The sequence below is a fragment of the Zonotrichia leucophrys genome, chromosome 1 (assembly GCF_028769735.1).
Source record: "Zonotrichia leucophrys gambelii isolate GWCS_2022_RI chromosome 1, RI_Zleu_2.0, whole genome shotgun sequence".
Taxonomy (NCBI): domain Eukaryota; kingdom Metazoa; phylum Chordata; class Aves; order Passeriformes; family Passerellidae; genus Zonotrichia; species Zonotrichia leucophrys.
This window is the reverse complement of record NC_088169.1, coordinates 105,702,454-105,730,250: the sequence shown is the minus strand read 5'-3', so window position 1 is coordinate 105,730,250 and position 27,797 is coordinate 105,702,454. Positions and strand designations below refer to the sequence as shown.

General features: G+C 38.0%; 1 protein-coding gene across 2 annotated transcripts in view; it reads left to right on the top strand.

Annotated features, from left to right (window-relative positions):
* The window catches only part of USP25 (ubiquitin specific peptidase 25), an 87,740-nt gene extending 68,003 nt beyond the window's left edge, over positions 1 to 19,737 (top strand). The window contains exons 17-26 of one of the 2 annotated variants that reach the window (XM_064726758.1): positions 803 to 1,000; positions 2,378 to 2,517; positions 5,221 to 5,334; positions 7,087 to 7,182; positions 10,453 to 10,631; positions 11,386 to 11,464; positions 13,212 to 13,291; positions 17,690 to 17,813; positions 18,501 to 18,696; positions 19,141 to 19,737. In XM_064726758.1, the coding sequence (XP_064582828.1) occupies positions 803 to 1,000; positions 2,378 to 2,517; positions 5,221 to 5,334; positions 7,087 to 7,182; positions 10,453 to 10,631; positions 11,386 to 11,464; positions 13,212 to 13,291; positions 17,690 to 17,813; positions 18,501 to 18,696; positions 19,141 to 19,313 (1,379 nt within the window). In that variant the 3' untranslated portion in view covers positions 19,314 to 19,737. The remainder of the gene's footprint in view (positions 1 to 802; positions 1,001 to 2,377; positions 2,518 to 5,220; positions 5,335 to 7,086; positions 7,183 to 10,452; positions 10,632 to 11,385; positions 11,465 to 13,211; positions 13,292 to 17,689; positions 17,814 to 18,500; positions 18,697 to 19,140) is intronic. The other variant, XM_064726747.1, reaches the window with a different exon arrangement.
* The last annotated feature ends 8,060 nt before the right edge of the window (positions 19,738 to 27,797 follow it).

Here is a 27,797-nt window from a genome sequence, read left to right as displayed (position 1 = left end):
GACTTAGCAACCACACATCAAACCTAAGTAATATATGGGTTGGGAATTTTTTTTCAGGTCATATAGGAGTATGCTGCTATAAGGCTCTGTATGGAAGTGATTAAAGAGGGGAGAGCGATCCCTTAACATAAAGTTTTGGATAATGGTAGACAGAGAGCTATCTGTGCAAGTGTCCAGATATTCAGTAGAAGGTCATGGAAAATATTCAGGTTCCTGTTTTTTCATAGGGCAGAAGGCTCAAGTGCTCATGTGATCAGTTTTTAAATGAGAACCAGTATTATCCTTGACATTCCTAGGTGGCCAGGTTGGTGGTGCACTTGCAGCCATAGGGTGTTTGGGCCCCATAGGCTGCCTGTGCCATTCTGATTAAATCTGAGGCTTGCCCACTGCATGGCAATGACTGCTGGTGGATCCCCTGGGATGTGGGATACCCCTGCAGAGACCATTCTCAAAGCAGAAGGAAAATTACTCAATTTAGCTAGTATTCTTATCAGCTAGATTTCTGAATTCCTGTAGGTCCACTCTCCTACTCTCCTTCCCCTTTTCTCTTGGGTAGTTTAGTTGTGTTCAGCTCTCTGTGGCATTAATCAAGCAATGGTGGGGATTTTGTGAGTATTCTCTGAATGTTCACATAGAGTGCTCAACAGATTGTAAAACCAGTTAAAACTATTATAGTTTTGGGGATTTGGTGCTATGCTGTACATTTCTGGTAATTTACTTGTAGGTATCTGTTGAACATACTTTTTATTTTCTTTTGTCCTTTTGTTTCTTTTTCTGAAAATTATCTTTCATGTTACCACAGAGGAGTTCAACAAAGAAACAGGGCAGATGCTTGTTGGGATGGACACGCTGCCTTCTGATCTAAGGGATTATGTCAAGGAAGACAATAAACGTTTTGAAAAAGAACTTGAAGAGTGGGATGCAGAACTTGCTCAGAAAGCACAGCAGGAGAAATTGTTATCTCAGATACCCAGGGCACCAGCACCCTCACCTGCTCCAGGTTAGCTGCTTCTACCTGTTGACCAAAAATCACTGGGGTTTGTATATATATTTTAGAACATAAGGAAGGAAGAAAAGGTTAATTTGTGTAATCTTGAATTAGAGCTATTTACTTGGCCAAGGTCAAGTTTAGCTTGTTGGGGTGTGTTTTTGCATTTCATTTTTTATTTAAAGAAAATAATTATTCATTGATTCTTCTGACTTTTCCCACCCAGTTGTCCTGAACTTCTTTATTCTTTTTTTTTCCCCATAGAAACTGAGTCTTTTTAAGTTAGGTCTCACCAGTCTGTTTTGAGGACTTGTTAGCCTGTAAATGATGTATTTCTTCTATTCAGGATGATTTAGTGTGAGACCTACATTCCCATTTTAAATTAGAATAGCATTTAGATCTGAAGAGCAGAATAATGTATTTGGTGCAGTACATTGGATAGATTTAATGATAATGAGAGTAGGGCCTGCTTATGAAATTGCTGTGTGGCAATTAGGGTGTTAAAATTGGGTGGAAAAGATTCTGACCAGCAACTGTAAGGCCAGTGCTTGTTGGAACCCAGCTAATAAGGACCACTGGCAATGATGATGAATTTTCTGTCCAGATGTTCTTATTGCTGTATTTGAGTCCTAAAGATTGAGCATACATTTCTCATAGCTATGTGTGACTGCAAAATAAGTGTAAGAAGTGCAGTGATTTAATGGGATTGTTTGTTTTGCATATTCTATGGAGAGCTACTTCATCTTTTGTTATGCTTTGAGTTCACAAACACTTTGAGATTTATGCTATTTCTTTTGTTAGTAATGGAAAGTACAAAATTAATGTTTAGTCTGCCAAAATTTGGTTTCATCATGTAAGGAGTATAAGACACTATACTAATCAATTTGTTGCTCTCAAGTGTAGGAGACTGAGATCTCCCTTAAGGAAGAAAAATATAATGTGTTTATTATTTTACAAACCAAAAATAGATCTTGCACTCAAGTGGCTGGAGGTCATTCCATATGCTGAGTCTGTATCCCACAGAAAGTCCAGCTAGAATCTCACCTTTGTTCTCACTCATCCCTGATGATTGGTTGATGAATACCCCTCACTCAGGAGCCTCAATGCATCTATAGACAGGAAAGGTCTAATATAAAATTTCTAATATAATATATTCCCAATATAAAATATTAGTTCCTAATAAAAATCAGAGATCCATTTGTAGGGAAGTGTTTAAAATTACCTGAGACACAGACTGGTGTAAAGTTGTATTTGTGAAATGTGTGACCTACCCTGCATTTTCTGTGTGCTTGTCTTATCTATGAGACAGTGATCTAAATAAAACTAAATCAATTTAAAATTCATGCTTATGTTAACACACAAAATTGTTGTCTTATTTCTGTCACTAAGTTCAAACTGGAGAACCAGAGTATTTAGAGCAGCCATCAAGAACTGATATTTCAAAGCACTTAAAAGAAGATTCTGTACAAGCAATCAATAAAGCTTTAGCTGAACAAGAAGACAGAGGTCCAGAAGCTATAATGGATACGGTGAGGACATTTTGAAGCTTGAAATATTTATTTTGCTTTTGTTTTGCAAGTGAAAATTATATAAAAACTGATAAAAGGGTGTGATCTGGAAAATTTGAACTGACAATTGCCTTTTCTTCATGGACTGTCCAACACTAAAGTCCATCCAGAAACTGTGTACAATGGTAATGGCTGTAGTGAAAAAAACCAAAACTGAGATAGGTGTTCTCTATGGGATTAAAGTGCTTTTCAGAAGAACAGCATATTGTTCAAATTAGAATCAGCTGTTTGTGCCCACCATCTTTTAAAAATGTTAGATGATTCCATGTATTTTTGAGGAGTAAACATTAACAGTCCATGTCAAAGACTTGAAAAATATTGCTTTAGACATTCAGGTTTTTATCTGTGAAATGTAAGAACATAATTGAGTTCCTTTGACAGACCTGTGGAAGTTAATGTAGCTTTCCAAAATAAGGGGTTTTTCAACTGTTGTATTCTGTAGCTTTTCAACTATTGTATTCTGTAGTTTTAATGCAGCTTTACAACTTGACGAAATATTTTTTTTTTCTTGATTCATAGGATGCCTATATTAATTTAAAATTTCTATAACAATCAGTGTTGGGTGTTTCTGTTTTCACTTTGTATGAAGTGAAAGAGGAATGGGGCATTAACTATTTTATGGGTTATTAATGAAACTAATATTTGACATTTTCTTCTTTCAGCAAATGGGTTTTTCCTTCCCTCTAAGTATGTAGATAAATGACAAATGTGTTTGCCACAAACCTTTGTGTCATTAAAACAATATATGCATCTAACTTGGAACCATATCTGTAAATGTAGAGTATAACTTCCTTAGGTATTCCTAGTAACCACTAAGGATATGAACAGTTTAGATCTGTGCAAAATACTTCCTATGTGAATCCAGAAACAGTCTGGCCCCAGATACCTTACAATCTTTGAAAACTATGTGACAGCTTGTTGGCACCCTGTTGACCTGCTGTGTTTTCCACCCCTCCTGTGGTGTCAGGAAGGCAGGGAAGCACACTTCCTCTGCTAAACTGAAATTGAAGCTAACAGGGAACCTCACCTAACTCTGGATGAGAAGATTCTCTGCCACCAAAGCCTTAGGCTGCTGCATATTGGCCTTTTTTGAGTTCTCAGAACAGCTTAGTGGGAAGCTGTTTAATATGTGTTACTCCAGCTGGAAAAGTGACTGTGAAGACACCATAATACATGATAAAATGTCTTTCATAAGGCTGTCCTCCTTCCAGGGTTTGTGGACACCATCCCAGTGGGATGAGAAAGAATCTTAGACTTTTTTCAATGCATCAAGTGTTGTAGTTCAGGATGATGGCACTAGGCACAGTGGTCAGCCTTAGGACTTCACATCATTGTGGTTGAGGAGCACCACGATCTGTTTAATGAGACAAAAGAAAACAACAAACCATGCAAACATTATTTAGAAATAAATGTAGTTCAATTTCTAGTTAATCTGAAGGTACTCTTTTAATATTTAAAAGCTGTTCTCTGTATCTCTGCATTTCACTTAGGCAGAATTGTGCTTCCTTCTCAGTGTATCAGCATGCTTTTTAATTATTCTGCTTCCATGTGCATTCAGACATGCAGGAATAAATCCCATTACTTTTCTTTTTGTTTGTCCATTTATAAAAGAAGGAAAGCCAACATCAGCACATGTAGGTTACTCACCACATATTAATTCTATCCATTTTGTGCCTTTTGTCCATTTTTTCTGCCTTCTGATTGCATAGCCCTCCTTTGTATGTATACAGTGTTGGGTGTAAATAGATCCTGGGTTTTTGGAATCTTTGTTAAAAAGTGAAGTATTGTTACAGTTGCAGAGCAAGTAGCATAGCACTTGGCCATTGCTTGGATTAGAGTCAAGCTTTAGGTTCTGCAAATGTTGCAAACTGCTTATTATTCAAGGATAGACAATAGGAGCCAATGTTTGTCTCTGTTGTTGTTTAAAACTTAGTTTAACATATCAAGAATTTTAGTAACTAAGATAGTCTTCTCCTGCTTTTCTGTTTAATTACTCCTGTAAAAAATAATCCAGTTTAATGTTATGCTCCTTTAAATGTTCTTTAAAAGGCTTTTTTTGTGTTTTTTTTCTCTCCCAGAGCATTGGGAAATGTTAGCTTTCAGTTTTTTTCGATCCTTTAGTGTGACTCTATCAGGTATTTCAGATGTGCAGTATCTGACCTGGCCATCTTCAAGGCTGGATGGGTCCCTGAGCAACCTGATCTACTGGGTGGCAGCTTTAGGACTTGATGATCTTTGAGGTCCCTTCCTAAACTATTCTGATATTTTATGATATACTTAGTAATTTTGGGGTGAAATGTACAAAAAATGGTGGTTCACTGACATCCTTTGCCAAGTGACTTAAATTTGTAATGGATATTAGAGTTGTAATACTGCTATACTAACCTGTAAAGATAGGATTAATGAACAAAGAATAAATGAAATAACTATAGTAATTATGGCTTAGTTTTAAAATGTACTGCTTAAAAAATTATAAATATCACTTAAATTCTGAAAAAATTCAGAAGCTGTATGTAGTTAGAGAATATAAGCAATGGACATCATTGTACTAGATCAGCCTGTCAGTTTGCATCTCTCCATAATTTTGTTGTATTTTCTGATACTTATTATGGTTATTCTTTTTTTTTTCCCCAAGCTTGTACTGATAATGGTTTTCTTCTGCAGAGCTCTGCTAATGCCCCAGCTCAAGCAGCTCCCACCCAGCGAGTGGTGGAGGTGGCGATCCCCGATGTGGGGACGTTTGTCATTGAGTCAGAGGAGGGGGGTTATGACGATGAGGTACTCGTGTGCACTGCTCCTCCTCGGGGCTACCTCGTGCTGCCTGATGAGAGTTTTGGCATGTCTGCACACTGTGACACCTAACAGATTTCCGCAAAACTAAATGCTTAGCGATTTGTGATCTTTAACAACGCCTTAGTTTGTCGTGGAATACGGAAGGAAAGCACTACAAACTCTTAATTGGGCACGGTTTGCATGCTGCCTTTTACACTGGAGGTGTATCTGTCTCTTCAGCTCTGGAGGGTGAATGTTTGTGTTAGGCCAGGTAGCCTTCAAAATGCTGGTGGTAAGACTGCACACTGCTGCATTATTTAAAAGGGGACAGGACACTGAGAAATGTTCTTAATGTTTGTGCTTTCTTGTCAGTCCAGTAAAGTCTGATCTCTCATTTGCCAAGGTTAAGCTTTTCAGGCTTTGGGGATTAAATTAGCCATGGAAAGAAGCTGAAATTGATATGGCTGGTAGAACTGAATCTTGCAAATCTTAAAAATAATTCAGACTCATGGTGGTACATGTGCCTGCTACTACTTGAGGAATAATTGAGGAGCCTGTTGTTTTTCTGAGGAACATTGTTTATTGCTGTCCAGTTTCAGCAGTAGAGAGCAGCACTGCTGGTCATCAAACTCCCCTTCATTGTCATTGCGTACTCCATGTTTGTTTTGGGGGGGAATAGAGTTGGTGCAGCCCATATTGTCAGGGCTCTGAACATGGGTTCTTGGGGAGCTTTAGCTTCCCTGGACAAATGAATGTTTCAGGTCATTCTGCCCTGAAATGTGATCAGTTATAACTGGGAGGATGGGGACTAAAATGGTTTAATTGACATCGTCACAGTGGCTTTAGCTTCACAGATGTGTAGTCTCCACCTTGAAAGAAATGAGGATTTAACCTCATATAATTACCTGCTTGTTTGTTTTTACTTTTGTCCCCATGCCCTTATCTTTCTAGAGGATAACTTTCTTGCCTATTTCCCTATTGGTTTTGTGAGTGTATTCACTTTTTAGAATGTGTTCATGTGTGGGAGACTCAGAGGGAGTTTAAGATCCTTCATCATTTGTTGCTGCACCAGCAATACCTTGGGCAGGGAGGGAGTATTTTCCTTTGCTTACAGATTAAAAAGGGGAGAGGCTTTTCTGAGTAGCTTGGATGTATCAAATTGTGTGTAAATGATGTGAATAGCAGTGAGAGATGTCTTGTGTTTGGCTTGGTGTTTGTTAATTGTTTTGGGTATGATGTTTAAGAGATTGTCTGCAGATGTTCCAGGAATTGATTGCATTTGCAGCAGTGAGTCTCTCTTTTTGACCTTGTAATATGCATAAAACACAGGTGGCTTTAGTGCAGTATATCTCAAGTGTGATTGGATGATTTTTCTACTTGAAACTTTTTTTTTTAATCCTTTCATGGCCACGGGTAGCACTCATTTAGTGTGCAGTTTCTGCTTGGTACTAATGCTGAACTGTGCATGTTCTTTTCCTGGGAAGTTTGGTCCATGTAACTTTTTTGACACAGATTTTTTTCCTTTTTTTTTTTTTTCTTTTTTGTAAGATTCCTTTAATGTTGTTACAGTAAAACTATACATACACATGCCATGATTTGATTTGCAGAATATGCTCACAGATCTATATTGAAGTGTGCCATATCAATGTATGCATGCATTAAGTTGCTTTTTCATTTTGCATGAGACTAAAAGCATATTGAATTTAGTCATTAAAATATTAATCATTCAAAACTTTTACCTTAAATCCCTTGTGGCAGGTCATGCTGACCCCGAACATGCAAGGTATTATCATGGCTATAGGTAAAGCCAGGAATGTTTATGACAGGTGTGGGCCAGAAGCAGGGTTCTTTAAGGTACAACTAACATTTTCAACTTTTTCTCCTCTGACTTTTCCTGTTAGATATGCTACTCCCCCTACCCCTTTCTGTATATATAGTCTTTTCCAGCATTTATACATGCTTGTCTATATCAGTCCCTAATTTAGAGTTTATCCCTTGAAATATACAGATATTTGCCCTGTTGATGTCAGCAGCTCATAGACCTTTCTGCATTTTAGCTTTTTTAGTAATAGAAGTGAGTAACATATTAGTAATATGAAACCTAGATGTGTAATCAGTAAAAGTATATGGGTTTTTTCTCCTCTTAGTAATAAAACTCATGCCTTTGGTAGACTGTGGGACATGAAATTGATAAGGTTGTTTGGTTTTTTTTTTACCCAGGGACTTTTAGTCATTTGTTGTTTATTCAAAGAGATATTCTTGATTTGTACTCTTGAAGATTTTTAATAATTTTAAATTGCTTGCTTTTGTGTAACGGCATGGGTGTCAATACTATTTATTTAAGCAGTGGTTTATTACTGGGAATTAGACATTAGGCTTTTTATGGTGATTAGTCTTCAGTGCGACACCAGATTTGGAAATGTGTTCATTTTCTTAAATACACAAACTTCTGAGCACCTTTAGCTCGTGGCCTTTTGAATTTTCAGGATATTAGAAAGGGAGTTGCTTTGACATGATGTAAAGTGTAAAATCCTCTCAAATGTGATTTGTAGAGGAGAAAGAAGTTTGTTGCTTGTCATTGAGTAGCAGTCTGTTCTCTTCCTAATTGTTATGGTGTACTTCCACTGGAAGAAATTCTAAAAGCCACAAAACCCCCAAACAAGCAACAAACAAACACAAAACCCTAACATCACCAACAAAAAGCTCTGCAACCCCTTGGTAAAGAAATTGAAACTTCATGGATTGGTTGCTTGGTTTGTCTGTGTGGGTGTTAGACATGGGCACTTAGAGAAGGGTTATAACCATAATGTGTGTGCAGGGCTATCTCTGTTAACTGTGCCTGATCTCAGGGAAGGGAGAGACATCTGCCACAGCCTCTGTCCAGTGAAACTGGGTTTGCTTGGGATTCAGTGTTGGTTGCTTTTTTTATTTTTAAATGTATTAATGAAAAGATGTAAAATGTTTTTCAAGTTGAAAAAAAAAATCCTCATTTGATTAAATCACTCCTTGATTTGAACCAGAAAGTTCAATTATATCTAATTATATTTTTTAATATGAAGGGTGTTTTGATAATTCTAAAGCAGCAAAATTACTTCAAAATAAAATTCTATTTAATGCTTTAGAGTTATCAAAACAATGCTCAGTTGAAATGATTTTCAGTCTTTCATTTTGAGTCCTTAAACATTTAGGCTTCATGGGGGTAGAATGTCTTTGAGAGAGAAAATGTTTTGACATAAAGTAAAAAGCTTTCCTTACTCATTTTCTGCTGAATCGGGTTTGTAGTAGTTTAGAAGAGGTGAAATGTGGTTCATTTTGAAGGAATACATTAGTATGAATGGATGCAGATGAAGTGGGGCTGTTCTGGGAGCAAAATTTTTGATTTGGGACACATCAGATGAAATCTCACTTTTTCCTGTAACTTACTATAAGCTTCTATGATGTCTTTTAATACTGTTACTGTGTTCCTTTATGCGTTTGTTTTTGATGAAATTAGTGTTTCCAAAAAACTGGGTTTTTTATCTTTGTTTTAATGTTACTCAGATGAAACTCTATTGGTGTGGGTCATTGTTACAGCCAAGGTTCCACTCCCCCTCTAGACCTCAGGTTTACATGACTAACATTCCAATATTTCTTGGTCAGTGATCTCTTCCAATCATTGTTCTTTAACCTTTATAGACAACTCCTTGCAGAATGTTTCCTTTTAAGATCTTTGTTATCCTTAGTGAGAAAAATAAAAGCATATAATACTTTTTTTGTGTAGAGAAATAGTATTTTTTTTCATTTTGTTAAGGATTTCTGAATCTAGAATACCACATTATTTTGAAATCATTATAAAAATATAGGGTTTGTGTTGCATTTTTCCTACTTCTAAATAATTATATGAAAAATTAAATGTCTAAAGCAGTTTATTTTTGCTTCCTCAATAAACAAGGTTTAATTGTTAGCCATGTTAACTTTCTAATGGTGGAACTTCTGATGTAAGATAATCAAACCTCTGTGGCTTTTGGCATTTATAATGTTGTCCTAAACATCCTTTTTAATGGTAATGCAAATCACGAGTATTTAAAGATATTGATGCAGAACATTCTCCTAAGTTTTAAAGGTCTCCACATGCTCTGTGTTTAAACCTGCATGATTATTACCCTACATATTTAGTCCTGAAACAAAATGTGTTATTAGCAGAGGATGGGAGCCCAAATTTCTGGTATTACAGCATAAAGACACTTGAAATACTGAGCAGGGTTTTTTGGGGTTTTTTTGTGACTGCTTTGATGCTTTATTTCATGCATACGTTGTATTTAAACTTTGCAAATATGTTAGGAAACCATCTGATAACCTCCCTGTTTTCAGAGGGAATTTATGGAATGTGTGTTAACATTTGTCACCATTTTCTAGTTCTTGTTGCTCCTGTTCATGCTGTATAGTTTCAGTGAGTAAAACGTAATGAACATATCAAATGATGTTCATTAAAACCTAATGTGCTGGCAAAGCTGGAAAAGTAAATTACTCTGATGACCTCTAAAATTTCTCTAAAATATTCAAGGAGGGCTGCATCCTGCCCCATAAGGCAGTACTGTTCATATGGAATTATTATTTTCTTCAGAAATCCTATCAATCATTTTTCATTGAAGGAGATATTCCATTCCCACTTAGTATTTTCCAAATCATACATGTTTACTAAACTTCTTGTAGGATATTTTTTTTCATGTCTTTGCATTTAACCATGTATTTGAGGTACTTTTTTACCTAATGAGACTTCAGAAAATTTCTTATGGTCAAGTGCCTGAAATCTTATACTTGTCTTGGGCTTAAAGAAACCTTTCTAAGGATTGGATAAATCTCCTCTCAGGGAGATATAGCACAGGATTGGAACTACTTTTGAAGGGAAGGTTTATTGGGATTTTTTCAGGCTTAACTGGTGAGAGAAAGTACCAGCTTGACAACTTATCTGTGGGTTTTTTGTTTTCTTTTCAAAAACATAGTTTAGACTTCTTAGAAGGGTAGTCTGTGGAACTGTTAAAAATTTTTATAGGCAAAATGCTGTGGCACATAAAGTATCTTGTGTCTGTGATGTCCGAGTTGAAAGCCAGAAAGAATAATATCTATTTTTTTTAAATTATGTAGGCAATTAAGTTGGAATACACACGTCTGCTAAAATTAGCCCAGGAAGATCCGCCACCTGAATGTGATTATCGTTTGCGTCATGCCATTGTTTACTTCATCCAAAACCAGGCACCAAAGAAGATAATTGAGAGGACATTACTGGAGCAGTTTGGAGATCACAATCTCAGCTTTGATGAAAGGTAATAAGATCTGCACATCTCATTTCCTGTGTTCATGAATGTTCTCTGATGTGTGGAAACACCCCTTCATATTTGGCTGGTGTGTTTGGCTTTATCTCCTAGTTAATAGCTTGCACACTTACGTTGTAAAACAAATCATCTTTATAAAAATCCCTGCTAAAAGACTAATCAAGTTGAGTTTCTATTCATCTAAAATAAGTAGAAATGATCAGTGTTGTTCATAATTTTGCACACAGTTTTCTGTACCTTCTTTCATTGTGTTTTCTCACTGTCCTGAAAGCCAGTAGAGAGGGCAAAGCCTTTCCAACTGAGTGACTGGCTGCAGAGCAAGACTGTCTCTCTTCCACTCAAAGTTTCATCTACTTACTTATATAAATAGATAAATTAAAAGTCAGAAAACAGTCTGATTTCTGTGTAGGGAATAGTCTTCTAAACTTTTGCAAAGTAATTGTCAGGGAGTTTCAAATTATCTGAAATTTAAAATTAAAAGAAAGACTGAGCAATGTGGCAATTTACTGAAATAAAAGAAATAATCCTTTAAATAGCACAGGCCTCCATCACACATACTTCAAAAGTGTGCCTTCTCCTGCTGATTATACCATGCATAATAAAATGTACATTTTCCAAGGCATTTTCATACTGGTTTGCCTAAGGCTGTAGCTCATACTGTTTGAGGCTCCTGTCTTTGTAAGGATAATACCCTCTGTTAATTTCCAGTAATATTTAATGATTTTATTTTTTTGCTTTTTGTAAGGTGCCGTAACATAATGAAGGTTGCTCAAGCCAAACTTGAAATGATAAAGCCAGATGAAGTAAACATGGAGGAATATGAGGTCAGTATTTCTTATGCTTTAAATGAAGTTGTAATGTGAAATAGTTATCAGTAAAGCTGAATTTTGTTTTTACAAATTTCTTCTTGTCTCAGACTGAGAAGTTAAAACTGGCTATTTATTCAAAGCCCTTATTTGCTCTTGAGCCAAAGCTGTTTTTTCCACATCTGTAATTCCAGTGTTTGAGCCATTAATAAGTGTCAGGTTGGAATCTGTCCTTACTTTGTTAACCAGTCTTGACGTCACTAACAATATTTTGTAATTTATCACCACATGAGCCACATGGCTTTGTCTAGGCAGCTGGCAAGGAAGGAGGAGAGTGGTCTGTGCCCAGCCTTGCTCATCTTGGGAGCTGCATAGCAGGCACAGTCCCATTTGTGCTTCTCCTCCAGCTATCCCTGCAGCTATTCCCATTTTCTTATGAGCAGCAGATTCTTTTCTTTGCTGAGACCATGCATAACCAGCTTATGCATTTAATTTTTCCTCCTGGGTTGTTTAGAAAAAGTGAGAGTGAATATTGGATATTAAATATTTTGTGACTATAATAGTGACTAATAGTTGCTAAAATAATTCATCTCACATTTAAAGCTAAGCTGTAGCTGATTTTCCAGCATCAGTTTCAAGTCTGAGTAATACTGTTCATTAAGACCTCCTAACAGTGGGTATTTATGTCCTGGGCAGGTTCCAGTGCAGCACCTCTACCTCCTTGTTGTGTTGGTAGGTCCAAACAACTTGATCAGGAGGGTAATGGGAGTAATCTTCCCCTCACAAATCCAATGAAAAATATTTTTATTTCCACTTCTCATTACCAGGTTTAGGATCTACAGTAGATACTACTGCATTACAGTGTGCCTCCCTAGCCACTGAGAGGGGGGACCCTCAGAGTGGCATTTTAATTGCATTTTCTTGAGCTGTGCAGGGCTCATTGTTTTACCATTCTCTGAATGATGCTGCACAGAGAATAAACAATTCTGAATTTGGCTCTAAGAGTGGGGAGATCTTCTGTTCCTCTGCAGAAAAGTGCCCCTTTTTTAGCTCCTGCCATAGGTAGTTGGGGGATTCACCATAGATGGTGTCAGCTCTGTGTAGTGAGCTGGCATTTTATGGATGTTTTCTCAAACTCTTTCTGTTGAATCTGCTAGTAGCTGTGTCTTATGTCTATTTAATTTTAATAAATTGAAAGTTGGCACTTAACCCTCTGTAGAAAAAGTGCCTTTCTCACCTGGAGCATTTACGTGTAAAGTGAACCAGGAGTCACTTGGTATAAATGGAGATGCAGTAAGATAAATGTTCTGCTTCAGCACCAGCATCTCATCAGAGTTGTGTTTGGGTTTTTTTAGCACTTCCCATGTAAAGTGTTCAAGCTTTTTCTGTGTCATTCTTGTATTGAAAATTAAGCTTAATATCTGGCATATGAAAAAGCTTGCCAACAACACCTGAGTAATGTAGGGAAGAAAAAACAAGATCTTGTATAATTTTATCTGTGGTTCTCCAAAGATGCTTTGTCTTCCTTTCAAATGGCAATAGGTTCTGTAAGAATAATCTCATCTAGAAATATTTAAGACATTTAAGAATTTTCTTTTTATTGAGAGAGGGTGGATTGTGGTGGACTTCCCTCATACGCAAGCCTACTGGCATCCTTAGTACTTACTGTGACTGGACACTGAATTTAACTGGAGGGAGGTTTGTGTTTAAAAAAAATAAATTTCTTTTTTGTTGACGAAGTTCTATTTACTCATTCTTACTGCAGAGATGGCATCAAGACTATAGACATTTCAGGGAAACAACCATGTTTCTCATGGTAGGACTGGAGTTTTTCCAAAAAAAGAGGTAAGTGGTAGTATAGAACTCAAATGTAGTGGAATGATGTGAAAGCAAAATGTAATATTGATAAGTAAAGCTGTTTTCTAAATTAAGAAGTGTTTAATTTCCATTTCCAATCTTTTATCAAGCCATGAGTTCTTTCTTAGCACCCTCCACATGCACCCCTATTTTTCCTTCTCTTCTATTCTTAAATGCTCTGGGTGTCACTCTGTGCACATACTTATATTTGCTTTCATTAGCAGACACAATTAGTCAAGTCTGTGTCTTTCCTGCTTTTTGGCTGGGACTTCCCACTGAAGCAGTTTTACCTTCTGCATTAGTCTGAGCCAAAACTCCACCTATGGTGGCCTTTAAAGGTCAGGAAAACAACATATTTGAGAAAAACTGTCATGCATAGCTGTCATAGTTGTAGCTGATTGTCCTTAACTCTGTGGTGATTCATTCCCTTCTCTTTTTGAACCAAGTCAGAAATTGTGGCTATATAAAATGGGTGACATTTATGTATGTAATTCAGAACAGCTCATATTTATTCTGATCTACACATGCAACAAGAATGGTGATTACAGTATAAATGTAGTCAATCACTGATTTTTCATGTATAAAACAATAGGTAGGGAAATTTGTAGCAGGAGTCAAATTTAATTCTTTGCTCTTTGTTGAGTAGTAAATTGCTCCATATTTCTCATCTTACATTTTCCCAAAAAAGAAAGGCCCCAAACAATACAGGAAAATTAATTGCAAAAGACACAGCCTTGCCTTTGTGACATGATACCTCTTTTTATACTGACTAACACCATGAGCCCAGAGTCTTGGGTTGTCTTTGGGTTACCACCATGTATTAAACAATACATTTACTAATAATCTGAATGGAAATATGCTGCACTATTGGTCTTAAACAGTTTGTGGACAAAGGTTAGTCAGACGATTGCCTGGCTTATTTGAAGTCTGTTGTTGCTTCATTCCTCAAAGAGGCAGAAATGTTACAGGCATTGGTGTGGTTTATAGGAACCCCTTCATGCATTCTCTAAGATTACAGGTGGGGTGAAACATCTTCAAGTTCTTTGGCACTGGGACTCCAGAGTGGCACTTTCAATTGTAAAATACCAATGTTTTCAATAAATTCCTTCTTGCCATAGCATATGCTGGTTGTGCCATGGAGAAGAGAAGGAAGCACAGGTTTCTGCTGTGTGCTAAACTACATTCTCTACTATTTACAACAGAATTAGGGTGAAGTGTTTGTTAGAAAGCACCTTTATAATTTAAAAAACAAGCCTATTACCACCAATGTGACAATACTTACACTCTAATGTGAGTCAGAAATAAAAGGTACAATTTCAAAAGTGCTTCATGAAGTTTCTGATACAATGATAGTAGGACTGAAATATAGTTAGTGGATGAGTGAGATCTGGCTATCCAGTGACCTGCTCCAAAGGCATCTTGTGCAAATACATACCTGTGTTTCAGCTTCAGATTTACAAAGGTTTCAGAGATTTACAGAGATTCCCATCTTGCACACTTGAGAGAGCAATGGTACCATCCTTATGCTGGAAACAAGACTAAACTGCTGATCCCTGTCAGTTCATTCAACACTAAAATCATAAAACATAACTTCAAAAATATTCATGAAAGGATGGACTTTCATAATAGAAATATGATCTTCATTAGTAGGACTGTTTTGAGGCTGTTTTTCCCCCACAAACCCACCTCTCTGTTGACAAATTTTTCTTAGCTTCAATAACACGAAGCAATAACCTAGCAGCACTCAATGGATGGAGCCAAAAGTCAACCTTTATTCAAGCAGTATTTATTTCTTTAATTGTAATGTGTTGAACAAACACAGAAATCAACATTAGTTTGGTATATCTTTTTCATGCCTACTTTCAGGGGTCACTTGTCATCCCTGATGGTGAGTGACAAGGCCCACTTTTCACTGCAGGTGGAGAATTAAGGGGTCTTTCAGGCAGATCTCCTCTGACTTTAGTGTGGAGTAGTAACCTACTCTGGCTGAGATGAACCCAGGCAGCAGCTAATGAACCTTGCCTGCAGCTCACTCTTGTGGCAGCAACTTAAAAGTGAACAAACTGTATGCTTTACCAGTTGCCTTTTAAGTTTCTTGGAAAGCCAGTACAGCTTTTCAGTTTTGACTGAAATGCCTTTTTCAAAGCAGTGCTAAAATTTTGCCATTCTGTGCTTGCTGTGTCTTTTCCAATGCCTCAACCTAGAGAGCTCCAGAATTTTGTGAGCAGCTTCAGTGATTTTAGGTTTAGCCTGCACACACTTGAACTTATGTGCAGTTCAGCTGTGAGAAGGCAGAAAGCCAACCATGTCCTGACTTCAGCCAGAGCCCCGTGGGCAGCAGGGCAGGGAGGGGATTCTGCCCCTCTGCCCCCTCTGCTGAGAGCCCACCTGCAGGGCTGCATCTAGCTCTGGGCTCCCAGCACAGCAAGGACAGGCACCTGCTGGAGCCAGCCCAGAGCAGGCACCAAGGGCATCAGAGAGATGGAGCAGCTGCCCAGTCAAGACAGGATGAGAAAGTTGGGGCTGTTCAGCCTGAAGGAAGAGAAGGTTGCATGGAAACCTGAAAGCAACCTTTCAGTATCTGAAAGGAGCCTACAAGAAAGATAAAGAGAACATTTTACAAGAGCATGGAGTGACAGGACAAGGGGGAACTGACATAGAGGAAGTTTGGATTAGTTATCAGGAAGAAATTCCTTACACTCAGGGTGTTGAGGTGCTGCAACAGTGCCTGGAGAAGCTGTGGCTGCCCCATCCCTGAAAACCTTCAAGGCCAGGTTGGATGGGGATTTGTGCAACCTAGTCTAGTGGAAGGTGTCCCCCTGCCCATGGCCTTCAGCCCAGGCCACCTTCTATGGATCTGTTTGCTAATTTTACTGTAGTCCCACTCCTCAGAACCAAGATATATAAGGAGTCTGACCTTGGATATACAGTCATGATAATCTAAAATAACACCCTTGGTGTTAAATGGCACCACAGTTGTTTCAGGAAAGGGTCACACATAGGTGAGGGAAGGAGCAAGAAGAGGGTGACTGGGAATAAGGCCACTACCACCAGTGAGTTTTAATTTGCATCAACAGAGCTATTGACACTGTAGCTTCAACCTGCAGTTTCACAAATAACTGAACTAAGAATGGGAGAAGATCCAATCCCTCTGGGTTTATAACCAGCAGTTTCCGTTCTTGTAATCATCTTTTCTTCTCTTTTCCTCCTACACTAAATTTCCAGCTGTCTGGTCAGTTTTATTGGTGAGCAGTGGTATGAAGAGTTTTCATGGCTAGGAAAAATGGAGTTGAAGTAGCCTTTTCCTTTATTTTTATATTGTCTCATTGAGAGGTATTACCTTACATCCTGAGTTATTTACTTTGGAAAATTCTTGACTTGTATTCAGATATGCTCTGTGTCCACATAATTTTTAGCCTTTTTCAGTAGCTTGGTAGCTGGATTTGGTAATTTCAATTTGACACATGAGCTCATACTCTCATCAGGAAGGAGTGCATGATTTCATGTTCCTTTAACTACTGCCTTAGGAAATTTCTCTTCTTAGATTTTATTTTTTATTATTTGAGTAAAAAGGAGATATCAAACTGCCTAATCAAACTATGTTTTTAGGGTAGCTACCAGAATTGCTTTCAGTGCTTGTCTGTCATAACTGGGTCTTTGTAAATCAGCGAATTAACCATTTCAGGTGTTTGCAGGAGATGATGTGCAGCAGTATGAGGGGAGATTGTTCATCTGTGCATGAAGGGATCTCTGTCAATTACCAACTAACAGGTTCTTGGGTGCTCTCTTATTCCTTCTCTACCAATTAGCCTTGCATTTATCTACTGCATTCAGATTAAAGACAGAAATATCAACAGTCTGACAGCACTTCTGCTGCTGAAATTCTGTGATGGCTTCTACCATCACATCAGATTTCAAGTAACTTGGAAGAACTTTCAATTAGTGCTTAAAAATTCACAGTTGTTGTTTTAGAAATAAGGCAACGACTTTAAATCTTATTTGCTGAGGTGTAGAATGCTGTCAAGATATTCATTGCAATGGAAACTCAAACCCAATGTGACATAAATGTAGTCAGGAAAAACTAAATTTTCATAAATACTCAAGGCCAATCTAAAGTTGCTTTTGAAGTGAGTGAAATGATAACTCTTGGTTTCAGTGAGCTTTGGATCAGACATCGTTTGTAATGATCTTACCTAATAATAAAATAATTTGTTCTAGTGTGTGTAAAAGACAAAATTGTATGGTTTAAAAAAAAAATTATGAAGAGCTTGGTGGGAAGGGGTGGACTTGCCATCCAGCAGGTGGAGTTATCTGTCCTTGGAATGGTTACCTTGAGGTAGGTGGTATGTGGATGCTGCACCTAATGCTTTTGTTTCTTCACTTCAGTTACATGGAAGCCTTGCTCTACCTTATCTATGCTTACCAGAACAACAAAGAACTCTTGTCCAAAGGCCCCTACAGAGGGCACGACGAGGAGCTGATATCTCACTACAGACGAGAGTGTTTGCTAGTAAGTGATGGGGGAACTGTAAGTCTCAAAATGTTGAGTTTGCTGCATAGCTCTAATAAAATAAATTAATAGTAAAGTATTGCCGTCATGTACAACAAACCTCAAACTTCCCTGCATTAGTAATTTAATAGTGAGGCTGTAAGAGGAAAAAAAAAACACAAGTAAAAAAGAAAACATTATTCCCCTGATTTTTTGTGAGTAGCAAATAATTTTCTTTATGATTATAGTGGGCTCACTGCAGTCATGTCTGGGCTGGGTGGGAGCAGTGGTTGACAGTGCTGGTGAGCAGACTCAGCCTGCTGCCATGGTTTGATGGGGAGACAAATATTGGTAAAGGCATCAGCAATGATGCCTTGCCTGGAACAAGGGATTTTTTCCTTGTTTATGTCACTTTTAACAATAGTGGAAAAATAAAAGCTGCTGATAGAATCTCAGTCTTAACAAAACAGCTGCAAAATTGGAGTTGGCAGGTATGAAATGAAGTGGCTTGAGGAGCAGCACAAGTTCAAGTGGATTAGTACAGCATATGCATCATGGAGTAAATGTTAAAATACGGCTGTGGTTAATACCAACTGCCAGGTAATTCTGTAGGAAGACTATGCTTTAAAACAAACTGATAATGATGCATGGTAGAGTGTGAAATGCTGTGTACTTAAAAGCTTTCCTTTTTTGTGGTGGTTTCTGAAGAAACTGAACGAACATGCTGCAGCACTGTTTGAATCCGGAGATGATCAGGAAGTAAATAATGGCCTGATCATAATGAACGAGCTTATTGTCCCCTGTTTGCCATTACTGCTGGTGGATGAAATGGAAGAGAAAGATATTGTTGCTGTGGAAGATATGAGGAACCGCTGGTGTTCCTATCTTGGACAAGAAATGGAACGTAAGTAATTTATTATCAAGGTAAAAGGCTCTTGTGCACCTTTGTTATAAGTATGATGTTTTCAATATCTGGAATTAAACCTGTATCTTTTTTACCTCATTAATGTTTTTTGAGCTACGCTGACTTTTGATTAATTCTATACACATTTAAATAAAAGAGTTTTTCTGTATGTTGCACTAGGCTATCAGGCTGTAAAAGAAACATGCTTTTTGAATAGGAAAACATTTGTGGTGTTAGACTATCTAAAGGGGAGTTTATATCAACATCTGACTAGAAATTGTATGTCCTAGTTATTGCTTGGTAGGTCTAAAGAATCTGAATTATTCCAAGTGAAACTCCTCCTCTTCTACCCACTAATTAAAAAGAAGTCAACATTGGGCAGAAAAGAGACAATTCTAAATGTGGACATAAATGCTTATGTTTGTTTTTCTGTTTGATTTGCAGCCAACTTGCAAGAAAAATTGACAGATTTCCTGCCAAAACTGCTAGATTGTTCTACAGAGATTAAAGGTTTCAATGACCCGCCAAAGTTACCCTCCTACTCCACACATGAACTGTGTGAAAGATATGCCCGTATCATGTTGTCACTCAGTCGAACTCCAGCCGATGGAAGATAAATTCTGCAGACCTTCCTAAGCACATTGTATAAACTTTTTTAGTTCTTAAACCTTGCCTTCCTGTCACAGGGTTTGCTTGTTGCTGCTATAGTTTCTAACTTTTTTATTTTAATAACTGCAAAAGAGAAATGACTGTACAAACTTTAGCCAGACTGCAAACGATTAAAGCTGAGAATCGCATGGCGCTCAGTCGTTTCAACCAGAATTGATGCAACATGCAAGTCTGATCATTATGGCAAAACTGCTTTTTTGCCATTTATCTGTTACAGTATTACTTTGCTTTTATCTTAAGATCCTTTACTTTATCAACAGCTGTCTGGATCATTTTGTGACTGCAACTACTTTAAGTGTCCAGTGCTGTGTAAATACATGGTACTTGGTAGCTTGTAAATGAAAAGAAAGAATAAAGTTTTATTTATGGCTACTTCTGTGTTTGCAAGCAGATACCTTGTATATTATTGTAAAATACGGGTATTTTTAGAAGAGATACAGTATATTGATGGGTTACTCAATTTTATAGACAAGGTTCTTTAGGATTTATGGCCAGTTTCCTTTCAGGTACTCAGAGATTACTGTATGTGAATATATTGAAAAACTGTCACAGTATTATACACAATGGTGTTTTGTATATTCTTCACTGGTCTGTTTGATACTGCACCTGAGCACTTTAGTGTGCGTGTGAATGGCCATGCCAAGTCTTTTCTAATGGTAGGGACTGGCTTCTGAAGCAAAACAATAATGGCACCTTGCTTCTCTTCTTAGAAAAAAATTTTAGTAAAAAAATTAAAATATTTTCAGTCTAAATATATTACACCCTCTAAGCAAAGCTTCTTTGAATTGGTGTAAGTGAAGAAAATAAAGATTTTAAAAAACTGAATTTATGAAGCTTAAGGATTAATCAATTTTAATTGGTTTTCCAGTCATGTAAATGACCAGAAAGAAAATCCTAATTTTAATTCTTTACTTGAAATGGGTTGCTATTGTTGCAACAAAATATCTCAAAAATCTTTTTTCTGTCCTAATTAAATTTCTGTTGGAAGTAAAAGAACATATCTATCGGGCTTGTTTTGTAGAACTGAAATACTGTCTGGTTTTAATGAAGAAACTTAATTATTTTGTGGAAAAAGAGATTTAATGCGTCCTTAGGTAATCCTGTTACCTGACACTATTTTGATTCCTTCTCTTTTTAGAGAACATTTTGTGTTAGATCAGTAAAATATGTGAATATTTATTTGTATGTTTTTATTGGAGCGACACAACTTTTCCTTACAGGTTTTCAAGTGGTGGTTGAGTATCTGCTAATAAAAACCACAGAGGGAAGGGAATGCAAGGAGTGATGAAGTTCAGACCACCTAGAAGTGCAGAAATGTGGGCATCTCATAAGCAAGAGGCAGCAGAGTTCAATCTTAGCACGGATCAGTCTGAGAGTTTGTTCTCTGGAGAAACACTGGATCACAATGTACAGGGAATGGAATGTGGCCTTGAATTCCAGATCTGTTCAGGGCTGTTCTCCACTTCAACTTTCAGTATTGCAGTGCTTCATGCTTTTTTAAACCACCCATTTATTTTATCAAATTTCTTTTTTAACAAAAGAATATTGACCTTTTAGAAGTGAAATATACTGCAAAGGAACATTATTTTAGGTCTGAGAATGTTGATGTGTGAAATTTCCCTCTTAAAGAAAAAGGTATGCTTACCATAAAGTGGGAGATGAAACATCTTAAAAGCTTTTACATTTTGCACCACCTGTTCAACTTTGATTTGAAACTCAAGAATGTCCCTACTTAGCACTGTATTTTTAAACAAGGTATTGAACAGATCAGACTTCCTACCTTTTTAATAATAGTAAGAAGAATTAGATGTGAAAGAGCAGCTTTATTTCATTATGGCTAACAGGTTTTGAGTTTGAGTGTTTGTGGAAGCTTTTAAGGAAAGCTCCCCTCTTACCCCAAAGGAGCCAATAACCCTCATCTGCTTAATTTCTGACAACAAACACATGGGGAAACACATGGGGAAAGGCACTCTTTCTAAGGTAAAAAAGCAAATTATTTCATCTGGGAAGAATACCTAAGATTTTTAAATTAAAAGGAAGACAGGAAGGATGAGACTTGGTTTTCGTTTCAGATTTTTTTTTAATTCAGTTTCTGAAAGTATGACAATAATCCACTGAAGTTCATAGCAGTGAAGATAAATGTGTATTCCTTTGCAAAGACAGATTTTTGAGTTGAATTGAGAAGGTAGAAGAGAAGAAATAAATATATTATGTATTTTGCTGCTGTTTGAATATATTTTTAATATCTGAGTTTAGACCTTCAATGAAATCATTAATGATTACATTAATGTGAAATAACAATTATTATGTTAATGTGAAATCATTAATGGTTGCATTAACTTTGTCTTAAAAGCCTTGCTTTTCTCAGTGCAGTTGATAGCTTGGATTCACATTGCCCAACACAAAACCTCTACAAGTAACTGTAAGGTAGGAAAACATACAGACCATGTGGCTACCTGGTAATCTGGGGCTGAATTATGTGAGGTATGGTCTCTTCAGCAAGGGGATTATGAAGTGTTTTATCAGGGTTTTTTCTCAGTTAATAGAACACAGAAAGATTAAGGAAATTTAACCAAAATTTATTTACAAAATCATATGTACCATCAAGTAAAATGTGGGGATTTTTGCAGATGTTGCTTCATAGTGAGAAAAAGCCTGAATTTACTCTTTTTCAGTTAATTGCTTTTTTTTTAATCTCTCCCAAACATGTGTCTTCATTTTGGCTGCCCAGTCCTATTGCTTTACTTGAAGTGATATTTTGGTAGTATCAAGAATCCTGTTGTTTCTAGTTCAAGCTACCATAGCAGGCCTGTCAGTCTCAGCCTAGCTGAAAACCATGAGCAGCAGGAAAATTGAGCTGAACAAAGAAAGAGGATGGGTGGATGGAGTCAGTTTGTCCTTCTTAGATGTGGGACATTTGGAATCACACCAGACACGAAGAACTTGACCTTCCCCAGTGAGTCAGTGTTGCTTCGTGGGCAGTCTGTGCTTTACTGCAGGGAACAGGGTTGCTTGAGAAAATGTGAAGTATGAGCAGCCCCAAAATGCTTTGTGTTCAAGCATTAACATACCACAATTTGATAATATCTGCATTAAGTATCTTTCAGGTTGTTTTTAGGCTACTCCTGTGAAGATTGATGCTTCCAGAAGGAACTGGACACCACCAGTAGCACACAGGAGACAGCTGGATAATGTCCAACAAATGTAAAGGTTCATAAAGGGAGACAATGGTTGCTGCCCATATTCTTCATTTTGTCACGTTTCCTTCTCTCAATCTCCAGTGACTCCAGATGTCTGTGGGAGGCCTTATATAAGCACAAGGTAAAGAATTTTCATGGAACAATGCACCACTCTAGGTCTGCAATGAGTCACCTCATCTGTGCAGCATTTTTCAACATAAATGTGTGGTTTTAAAAAAATATATATTCTAGGTGTGAGCCTGTAAGAGTGCAAGAAAAGTGAGTAACAGTCTTCTCAGTGAAAGTGGTGGCATCTTTCCATTTTTATTTTCTGGAGAGGACAATAATATGGATATGAAAATGCTCTTATCTAAAGAGGTCTTTTAGCAAAATGCAGTAGGTAGAATTCCAAAGGCGAGTGATTCAAGTGAAACAATTATATTTCATGTGCTTGGGATCCAGTTTTTCTTAATCTACTGTGTCCTTGAAAATCTTTTGAGGTCCTGGTCTTAGTGGATAAGTTATTAACTGGAAACACTTTTAACTCCTAAAGAGTATCTTTGTAGGCAAGAATCAGCAGAACATTCCTGCTTGGTTCAGCATTTCTAGTTTTGTTCTGATCCATATGAGAGCAAAGTCTCTGAACTTTTGCAGACATGTCTATTGCTGCCGTACACACGTGTGCTCCAGCTTTATTGTCATGCCCTTAAAATCTTTGCCTTGGCCATGGAATGTTCTCAATTATGAATTTCACATCTTTTCTGTAAATAGCAGGAAAGGACTCATACCTCTCAAAAACTTTTCTTGAGGTAGCACTTTGAAAGAGCAGCTTGGCTTGCTTTCTGGTGGTTGGGATCAACCCAAATCCCATTCTCACAGGCTTGGAAATGCAGACATGTAAGGGAAAGGCTTGTTTTCAGGATGATGGTCACAGGATGGATTCATCATGAATGTCAGGATATGGTCATTCTTCATTGCTCTCTCCATATCTAAAGTGAAGTACCTCTTAAATAAAGTTTGGGCTCCATGGTTCATTCTTTCACTTTTTATTTCCCCCTCCCCTGTTCTTCCCCAGTGAAGGTCACGTAAATATTCACTTTTCGGGCTTTGTAGTTGATCAAGTCTTTGATTCACCATCACCTTGAACTGTACCTTCACCAGCAGGATACAGAACCAGGATTCCTCTGCTTCCATCTGATTAGTGTGGGCTTCAGTTTCTTTTCCTGGAAATGCCTGTACAGGTCATATAACACCATCCACATGCATACTGTCTGGCACCTCAGCATTTGAGAGCCTGAAAGAGGAAAGTTACGGATGGTTAGCCAAAGCTAACTACACTTCAGAGTTTTTCTGTACCATGTCTTGACATATCAAGAAATAAAAAGAAAAAAGGAAATAATTTGTTGGAGCCTAACTGAGCCTAACTCATTTGCTAACTGAGCACTTAAGGAGTGTGGGGGGTGTCTTGTGCATTTTATCTCAGCACTATCCTGGTTTTTATGAAGGTCATAGAGGCTGTTCCTCTTGTGCAATAGTTTTCAGTTTACCCTGATCTTTATACTTGGTCTTGAATTATTAAAACTGCTTTCAAACAACTTCTGGCAAAAAGCGGCTTTTCCTGCTATGCTGATTTCAGTCAGTAACTCTGCAGTCCTTGCCCCTGTCTGTGTTCTGTGTCTGGGTGTTGCCTATCAGTGCCCACAACTGTATCTGCTTTGTTATCTGTGTGGAGGGTCCCTGGACCCATTTGTACTTTGTGGGTATACAGACAAAAGGGGAAGGGCACTAATTCCTGTAGATATTGTCTAAAAAACAAAATTTCCATGTTGTCTGTGACCTTTAATTTGTAACAGCAGAACTTTCAGTTGAATGTGGACTAAGGGCTTGGGAAACCTGTGGGAGTTTGGGGAGGGGTTGCTTTAAAATAAATTATCAATAATACAGGATCATGAGATGGAGGAAATGACTGTGTAAACATAGTAAACTTTTTTGTGGATTAGAAAAAAAAAAATCATTAGTTGAATTAAGTTTTAAGCCAAGAAGTCAGTGTTACATACTGCAATTTGAAGAAAACCTCCTGTGTTCTTAGGGAAGATGTTTGGCTTTTGTTAGGAATCTTGATGGGTGAAACTGAAAAACTTGTAACTTTTACTAGCTCAAGGTAATACATTCTTGTAATCTGCTTATGAAGCTCCTTTGTCTGGAAAGTAAAAACCAAAAACCAAACTGTCTCCACAAAATCAGATTCCTGCCCCCTCCCCATTCCTCCAGGAAGATAATATTGTTCTGTGAAGTCCAAGTTTAGTTTGGATATTTTAAAAACTTATTTCCTCCCTCCCTTGCTCAGTCTGTTTGAACAAGTACATTATGTTCTCAAATGCATATAATTTCTCTTTGAATTTCTGAAGGAAAACTTGTCATCTCTGATACTTTTCAATGTGAGATTAAGACCTGTCATTGTATTTGGCACTACTGGCACTTGTTCCACTCTCAACTGATGGTGATTTTGAATTATGTGGTTGTTGCAAGAAGCTTTGAATAGACGATTTGTTACTTCAGCTTCCTTCTGTGGGATGTAATCCACAACATTCTTTGCATACTAAGGTTTATACTGCTGTGTTTTAGGAATTTACTCCCCTTCCCTCTTATCTTGTTTCAGTTTAAGGTTGTTATTCAAATGCTTTGCATTGAGCAAGTGAAACAGCACTGATTCTGTTTGTTAGTGTTCTACTCCACTGGAGATAGTGCAGAGATATCTCTGTGCTACTTGGACTTCTTAAGAGATTTTATGGTGCTTTGTGCTCTGTGAATTTATTTGAAATGGAAGATGATTTAGTTAATTACCTGTTAGTTGCAGTTGACACAGAAGAGCCATAATGTTGTTTTCTATTTAATAACAAAGTAAAATGAAATAATTTCTCCCTTGACATATATCCCACAAGAAAAGGAGAACTTTCTGGGTAAGAGCTGGTAAGTGCTCAAACTGGTCACAGTCCCTTCAGGAGGGCACTTGCATGGATAGTGTGTTTGTCCTCCTGTCTTTGTTCTAAATACATTGATTTAAAAGTATTTATGGTGGATTTTTATTAGGTCTGTAGTAATTTTATATATTTTCTTTGGATAGGCTTGTTTTGTAAATGCCTAATGTCAGTTCTTGGTGCTAAGCAAGAAAGTATGATGCATTCCAATGGGAATTTCCTGTCAATTCAGTGAAGCTGTGAAAGTGCAGTAATTATTCTCTCTTATGTCTATGCTATTACCTGGTTAACTTCCTACTATCCTCAACAAAGCCTCTTCTAAAACTAAATAGTGGGCTCAGGGCAAACTATAATTTTGTTGATTGTCAGGGGTCTTTTTTCTTTTTTTTTTTCAAGGAAAAGACCAGTTGTGTGGCAAATAGCTATAAGAGGTTTAATATATATACCAAATCCTGGCAAGCTCTGGCTAAGAGAGGAAGAGACACAGCCAGGTAACACAGCCAGGTTTAAACTTATCTATCTTGAGTTATTTCTGCTATTAAGACTGAATAATTTGAAGTGGTTGCAAATGCTGTTCACATGCCATCTATAAAAGGGTGCTGTGCAAAGAATGTCTATAGAAAAGTGCTGGATGATGAGTAAATGTTGAGGGCTTCTAAGTACTGTAGTCCACCACCTCTTTCCAGAGGGAGAGTATTGTGGAGTTTGATCCCTGCAGAGTTCAGAAAAGACAGGTGGTGTCAACTACAGAGACACTCAGAGGTGTCAGTGGACAGAGATATCTGTCAGGATTTCTGCAGGTGGCTTCATTCCTTCTGTCTGTGTTTGATTAACCACAGGCTCTTTGCCCAAAGGAGACTCAGTGCTTCTCAATAATGTAGGCAAAGCTGGATTTCTTAATGAGAAATGATGGAGTGGGGCTCCCTGCTGCAGAAGAGGGGAAGCAGGTGCATTTTGGACAGTAACCTTGAGGGGACAGGCATGCCTTTCTTTGGAATAGGGACAGCTGAAAACAGTTGGGGAAAATCCCATCTTTTCCACCAGAGTCACTGTCTGCACACTGGCTGATCCCCTCCCTGTCACCAGCTGAGTCTCTCAGCTGAGTGCTTCCTCAGCTGAGTGCCAGCTTTGCCACACTCCTGTTTAGTGTCACACCTGTGAGCTCATTTTTACTTCAAGTCCCTTCTGAGCCCTCTCTCCTTTCTAGGGTACAAGCCCTCTTGGATAAGGAAATTTACTTTCTAAATAGTGAAGGGGCATACCCTGTTTTAAACCTGCACTCAACTCATCAGTACTCACTGAGTGCTCAGCTACATAGTGACTGATTGATTCATGGCAAAATGTACCCTTCAGGTTTTTCAGATCTCTGTAGTCATTGCTGATATTTCAGCTCCCTGATGAAGAGGTCTGCAGGATGTGACTCCTTCCCTTCACTAGTAGTGCTTCCTCTGGAAAGAAGTTCTTAGTAAGAAGAAACCCCTCCTGTCAGGACATCACAAAAATGTCCATGGAATAAACAAAAAAGTTGTGTGCCCTGTGGCCAAGAAGGCAAATGACATCCTGGGGTACATTAGGAAGAGCATTGCCAGGGTCAGGGAGTGATCGTGCCCCTCTGCTCAGCCCTGGTGAGGCACATCTGGAGTGCTGTGTCCAGTTCTGAGCTCCTCAGGACAAGAGAGACAGGGAGCTCCTGGAGCAGCTCCAGCAGATGTTACAGAGATGAGGAAGGGATGGAGCTTCTCTCCAATGAGGAAGGCTGAGGGAGCTGGGGCTGTTCAGCCTTGAGAAGGGACGACTGAGAGGGAACCTCATCAGTGTCTGTCAGTGCCTGCAGGGAGGGGTCAGAGCAGGGACCAGGCTCTGCTCAGTGGGGCCCAGCAATGGGCAGGAATTGATGCACAGGAAGTTTCACTTGAACATGAGGAAGAAATTCTTCAGTGTGCAGTGACCAAACACTGGAACAGATCACCCAGAGAGGGTGTGGAGTGTCCCTCACTGGAGATATTCCAGAACCATCTGGATGCAGTCATGTGCTATGATCGTGTTTGATCTGGCTTGAGCAGGGAGGTTGGACCAGATGAGCCACTGTGGTCCCTTCCATCCCTACCCAGTCTGATTCTGCAATAAATCATAAATTTTTGTCTTGTACCCATTTCAGACAGCATTAAAAGCCATGAGATTGTAATGGGAAAGCTCCTCTGGTGATTAGCGGTCTCCCTGAAGGAAATGATGGATCACCTGGTAGAGTTGGTCATGACACTAGGCTTTCTTTGAC